At 33.4% G+C, this 6,921-nt stretch overlaps 1 protein-coding gene across 1 annotated transcript in view; it reads right to left on the reverse strand.

Annotated features, from left to right (window-relative positions):
- LOC106106244 (lachesin-like) overlaps positions 1-6,921 on the reverse strand; it is a 39,909-nt gene that overhangs the window by 16,307 nt on the left and 16,681 nt on the right. Inside the window, exons 4-5 of the mRNA XM_013286795.1 lie at positions 1,269-1,456; positions 244-433 (exon numbers count right to left, since the gene is read on the reverse strand). Of these exons, the coding sequence (XP_013142249.1) occupies positions 244-433; positions 1,269-1,456 (378 nt within the window). The remainder of the gene's footprint in view (positions 1-243; positions 434-1,268; positions 1,457-6,921) is intronic.

Here is a 6,921-nt window from a genome sequence, read left to right on the forward strand (position 1 = left end):
TAGACGCTGAAAAAAGATATTCTTGTCTAATGCTCTAATCCTAAACCGTAACATCAAAATACCACTATTTGAATAGTTCACAATTTTAGGTTATTTCCTAAGATTTATGTATCTCAAAACTATAGACAATGTAAATTTAAAATTAGGATAAGTTTTAAAAAGCACCGAGCATCAATTACTTACTTACGAGAACATTTACATTTCTGGAAGTTTACAAAATTAAATAATCAAACAATTAATTACCTTTTTTCTCTCTACCACCTTCTTGTCTGAACACAATGGGTCGGTTATGCTCTCTCCTCCACAAGACAGTCGGCGGGGGCACGCCAGTTGCTGAACATGTGAGTCTTACACTGCCGCCTTCACGCGCTGAACTTCCCTCCGTCACCGTGTCCACAATATCCGGCGGTATCACTACGGATAAGTGACCCATCTGTAACAATAATAAGACATTACATGGGATACCTGATTTAAGGTAGGTTCCCTTGGAAGGAACGTATAGTGAGTGAGATGGTAATAATGATGATGATTATGATGATAATGATATCGGATAGTAAAAATAAACAGTTGTTGAAACAAGCAAATTTGTCTACTTCACCGAATATCCTAAGTCGTATTTGTAGAGTACGTAAGAGAGTTAAATTTCGATATAAATCTTACTAATCTTACTAATATTATAAATGCGAAAGTTTAGATGGATGGATGGATAGATGGATGTTTGTTAGCGTTTGTAGCCTAACTGAACTAGGCTGAACGGATCTCCATGAAATTTGGCACAGGTTTAGAGCATTGTCTGGAAGAACACATAGGATTCTTTTTATCCCGGGAATAGTTACGGTTCCTGTGGGATTCATTAATCTAGTTTTTTAATGTTTACTCGATCATTCTGCAACGGTTCAACATATCCTTTTGAAATTTGGCACAGATATAAAACAAAGTCTGGAGTACACAAGGCATGAGGTTCATCCCCGAGAAATGTCCGGTTCCCGAGGGATACGTAGTTTTTTGTTATTTATATAGTTCGTATGTTTTCTAATACCACGCGGACGAAGTCGCGGGCAACAGCTCGTTTATCATAAACTCAATGAAAGTACGTATGTATGTATACTTGTATCTTTATTCTTCTGTTTTAATGTATCTTTCTTTTGTTTTTCTAACCTCTTCTATGACCAGCATAAAAGCAAAAAACACCTGTATTCATCTGCTTCATTAAAATGTTTATGAAGGACGGAGTTGTATTAAGGTAATCTACATTAATATTACTTTACCTGACTTTTCATAGGGTCGGTGTTGACTTGGCACATGTAAGTTCCCGAGTCGTTCGCCTGCACGTTGCTGACGTGCAACTTCCAGGTATTATGGTTGTTGTAGGTGACGGAGAGGCGCGGGTTCAATGCCACCATATTCGTGTGTATCGCCAGGATCGCTTTCGAATCAGATTTTATCCACGCTACCTACGAACACAAAATATTGTTACAAACACAAAAAACAGTTTTGAAAAATAATCCGTTTAAGTTTTACTGAAATTTCGTTTATTGATTTAAAACACACATTTCAATGGACAAATGTCAAGTCAGTAAATACTAATCTAAATTAATTTCATTTTATATTGTGCAATACAAAAGGTTAACATATTCCATCGTTATTCTTCAGGCGATGTATTAAATAGTATGTGGGCAAATTTGAATGCATAAAGTTAGTTCACGTAGCCCGTTCTTTCAGTAAGTACGTGCAGAAGCGTACTATTTTACCTCTCAAACACTCGTTAAGAAGTTTTACCGTTTGCTAACCGTTGTAAACGATATGTCTCGTGAACATTTCAAACTTTTTATATCTTTATTTTAAAAATGGATAAACACTTTTGTAGTTACGACAATATTTGTATGACATTTAGTTTGTTAATACCTAGTTTTTGTAAGCATTCTATAAGTTAGTAATTTAATCTTAACCTAACAAGTTGTTTAATTTCTCTTTCAAGTTAACCGTAAATATGCTTTATGCTGTTCCTATAAGGCGAACATGCAATTTACTCTGAAACTTCGATTTCGACCTACGTTAGTGCTTTGAAACTATCGTTGAAGTATAGTCGAGCATTACCATATATAACATGTGAGTTTTACATACTCTTATTTATTTCCGTCTTTGTCTAAGTGATACATATTTACGATACTCGTATGTTCTAAGAGTCGGTACTTTTATTTTGGTTATAATACTTTGATAATTAAGCGAACGTCTGTTTATTTAAAAACAGTAAAAGTAAAGTTACTAAAATGTAAATATCATGAAGGTGGGTCGTCCATGAAGAATGATGTAAATATCATGAACAATGGGTTAACTGGCAACTTAGAACGCCCGGCGTGAAGTCACTGGATGCGGAAGACAGAGGAGTGCATTCTGTGGAAGGCATTGGCAGAGGCCTACGTCCAACAGTGGACAGACAATGTCTAATGTATCAATAGTTTGATGTCATTATTTGTTATATTATGTTTTCTAAAATGTAGTTATTATTTGATCGTATCTAACAACTTTGATCTTTAATTGTTAACCTTCACTATAAATATTTAAAGGAACACTCAGTCTAAGCTGCCAGGACTATTTGTAGAGAACAATGTATTTCCTTTTAACTATTCTAATTAAACTCTAATGAACAAAGGATTCAGAGGAAAAGAAATTATTTCCATGTCAATTGTCTCGACTATTTTCGTAGAACTTTTTCTCAGCGAATAAATTATATTTTTTTTAAATTAGCTATTTCTTTTTTTTTTACCTTTTTCGATAGTGAACCAGTGCGTAAAATATGCATATGTATTTATTTAAACTTGAATTTCGACTGTCTTAACACTAGTGAACTTATCGCCTGTTATTTTTTAATACAATAAGAGGAATGACAACTTTGTTATAATACATGTGTTGCGACAGTGGAGACACACTCTAAGAGTACGTTGTCAGGTCATTTGTCGCAAGTGAGCACCCCTGGAGCAGTGAAACTGAATGCGACTTGAGCGTTGTAATTGTGGCGAACGTAGTTAAAAGTGGGCGGGATACGACACGTGAAATTGTAGAGTTGCCACGAAGGAATGTGCGAAGTCTCATCCCGGCCGCTTTCGTGCAATTTTTCACGTGACATCTCGCTTTGTTGCGGTTGGAAAATAAATTACTTACAATTTCATTGTTTGCGAGAATTATTTCCGACGAGCGACTGCACGTGAGCTAACATTCTTTAGGCACTACTATGTTGAAGCGATGCAAGCTATTATTAACGTGTTGTGTTCAGATTACGTTCGCTGTGTTATTTTTTGTTTTCACTTGTTACAGCTTTGTTTTGAAACTACGCTGCTCGGGTTTTTGATGCAACTCTGCGAATTGTTAAATGAAATAAACTTAATAATCTGATACTTTACGAGGCGGAATTGAAAGATTTTACATCACAGTTATGACAATTTCATTGAAAACGAATACAAGTAAAAGCGATAATTGGCAATAACAGGAACTATAATTTTAACACAGCTGTTAAAATTAGGTGTGAGATAAAGCAGTTCTTAACCGTTAGGTTTAAAACCGTAACGAATACAATATTAGCTACGGACAATGTTGCAGTTTAAGTCCAGCGTCGGATCTCTAATCCATCTGTGAAGCGAAGCTGCGGTAAATCTTGGAGAAGCTGTATTTGTAGGTAGGATTATGAACATCGTATTTTAGCGGATAAAAATTGCATTCCGAGTATTTTAACGATGATATTATTTCTACAAAGAAATATATTAATGCTGTTAATTTTATCTTAATAATATATTTGTGTATAGTGGTGTGTTTGTTTCCATAATAATAGCAACATAGTTGATAAGGGAAAAATATTCCTTGTGCCTAAAAACTTTTTATTGATCTTTTCAAAATCAGTTGGATATTCAACTAAATTTTCGTTAGTAAAATTTCTTGAACAATTTTAATAATACATTTTTTTCTTTACTTAAAAAGTTATTAACGATAGATGAAGTATCGGTATAAATAACAGTGTTTAAAATCAAATTTAATAGATATATCGCTTGATTACAACGTAACCTAATTAAAACGCAAACACAGTAATATTTCATAGAAAGTAAATGATAGTTGTTGAAAATTTAATGACATATATTTTTTTTTTTGTTTTATTCGTATTGTCTAGTCGTCATTGTGGTAGTAAATTGATTACGACCTTGAAATAGTGTAGTAGTACAGAAGCAAATAAATTTTCTAATGTATTGTTACTAGTTTTCGCCTGCGACACCGTCCGTGTGGAATTAAAAAAAAAAGCGAGTAGCGTATGTGTTCTTCCAGACTACCATTCCAAATTTCGTCGAAATCCGTTCAGCAGTTTAGGCTACAAACTCTAACAAACATCCATCCATCTAAGCTTTCGCATTTACAATTTTAGTATGATTTTTACGAATGAAGCGTTTAAATAAATAACTAAATAGAATTTTTATTGGCACAAAAAACTATGTAAGACATCAATACACAAAACCTTAGAGCTAGTAAGAAAAAAAAGAAATGTGGCAAAAGGTGGCAAGCTTAGCTAATGCAGGGACGGCGCAGGCCCTTACTGCATTGGTTTTCAGGGCTAGCCCTTTACACATATGTAGGTAGGGTGACTTAAACTAGCCAGTCATTAAAAATAATAAAATAGTTTATTAGGACACACACAGACATCTGAAAATGTTACTGGTAAAAGATGATGGTATAACATTTTTAGTCTTTTGTTTTTGTGCTTCATTTGTTTTTATCTACGACAATGTTAAAGTACTCGTATAAGCCAAACAAATAGAGAAATATTAAATATAAAGAGAAAATTTCTATCAAGATATCTGGTGAATTTCACAAGATTATCTAGCAATTCTGCAAAAATAAATTATCTCTTTTGCTGCAATTTCAGAAATGAAAGATGCGGCTATTTCTGCTTCGCTCGTTGTCAACATTTTCAACCGCGGGAAATTATTAGCGCAGTTTGTACTTCGTGTACGAATTACATGATTTAATTATATAATTCTTGGAATTGTTGAGAGTATTGCTTTAAAATCTGTAGAAGATTCTAAAATGATAACCGAGTTAATTGCCATAGAAATACCATTTCATAAATTATAACAACTAGACAAGCAAGCCTTACTTAAATCTTATCTTACTATCATTAAAAATGTGAACGTTTATATGTATGGATGTTTGTTAGGCTAAGTTCCCTAAATGAATAAACGGATTTGGATGACATTTGGCATAGAGCACAGTCTGGAAAACCACATAGGCAACTTATTTTTTTTTAATTTCACGCTTTTTAATTCGACGAAGTTGCGAGCGCAAGCTAGTTCAAAATAACTTTCACTTCATCGTGTTTAATTAATTGTTACTGTTGTATAGGTTACACTGTATTTTCGACTAGCTGTTCCTGTGCGGCTTCATCCGCATGAAATTATGAAATTTTTATTTTCTTGTTTATGTTTGTCAAATTATCAATTGCTATGTCAAAATGACATGACAAACCTTAGCAATCTTTCTTTCTTGATGTTGGCAGCAACTTATAGTCTCTTTCCCTCATTAGGGTTTTTAACCAAAATATATTTACCCCCTAAGTTTAATGGCGTGAAAATATGTAGCCTAAATCATGGCGTAAATGTGGGGCTTTTTATTAAAAAAAAAATTATTCAAAAATATGCTGTATTTGCAAACATCTTAGGCAACAAAGAAGTGTTTGTTTACGCTTTATTATATTAGTATAGATTTCAAATTACTTTATTATTCTGTATTTTACAAAATTAGGACATAAATTAATAAATAACGAAGTAAGCAACGAGAATTATTGTCTAGATTCGAAGCGAAATTGTTTCATATTATACTAATTATTTAGAACGCGTTTTATAAAAGAAGATTAGGGGGAATTTATTACTTCGTTCAAGGGGGTTCCGTGATGAATTAGCGACGTTAGTTATCAGAATTTTTAGTCCATCATTCTTTTAGGCTTGAGTTATACTTCGGCCGCGCGGCCCGGGGGCGCTCGTTAAAATTGTACGTGTTCCCGCGGCACAATTCCTACCGCTCAGATAGCTCGGCCGTGCGTACTTACTATGTAACTAATATTCAAACTTGCTCTCATTTCCATGCTTGCTAGTAAAAAATAATTCCGTAAGTTTCCGTATGCACCTCGGGGTAGAGTTAAGTTGCATTTTTAAAATTTATTTTCAACAAAATTACAAACTTCTAAGCTAAATGAACTTCACAGTGACTTCTTAATGTTGTATTAATTAAAATGGTTATGCTTAGTTTTATCTGTTAGTTGATTTTGATTACAAAAGATTATAAGTTACAGTACAGTATAGAATAAAAAAATACTTTTTATATACATTCATGTTACAATATTTTCAAACTGGCATCAGTGGTCAAAATCATCTAAGATTTCATGTTTTTAGTGTATTGAAGTTCTCAGAAAACACAGGATTTTAACCATGATAATACCATTTTAGGTTGACTAAAACATTTGTTTGGTACTTCCCTAATAGTACAAATTCAATTTAAAGTTATCCGCGATATCAATGACTTTTGCGGGGAAATTGAAAGCATAAATGCTACCACGCTACTTCTAATTACGCAATAAGCTAAATGTTCGGCCCAAACGCAGCGCAGTTTCGTACAATCTGACTAATTAACTTGTACTTCCTACGCTTTGAATAACATTCCCTTGTAATTATAAACAAACGATATCCTTTAATGTACGTCTCTTGCGCCTCTGTTTTAATTTAAGTACACGATTCGCTTTCGATTACGTTTGTTTATGATCACACTACGTTTATATTGTTATAGACATTTGTAAGGGATAAGTGTGGATAAGAATAAGTCTTGAGAGTCAATTCAATTTAGTATAAAATACGTATGTATATCTGAGAAAGTAAATATTCAATATCC

This window comes from Papilio polytes, unplaced genomic scaffold (assembly GCF_000836215.1).
Source record: "Papilio polytes unplaced genomic scaffold, Ppol_1.0 DF822289.1, whole genome shotgun sequence".
Classification (NCBI taxonomy): Eukaryota; Metazoa; Arthropoda; class Insecta; order Lepidoptera; family Papilionidae; genus Papilio; species Papilio polytes.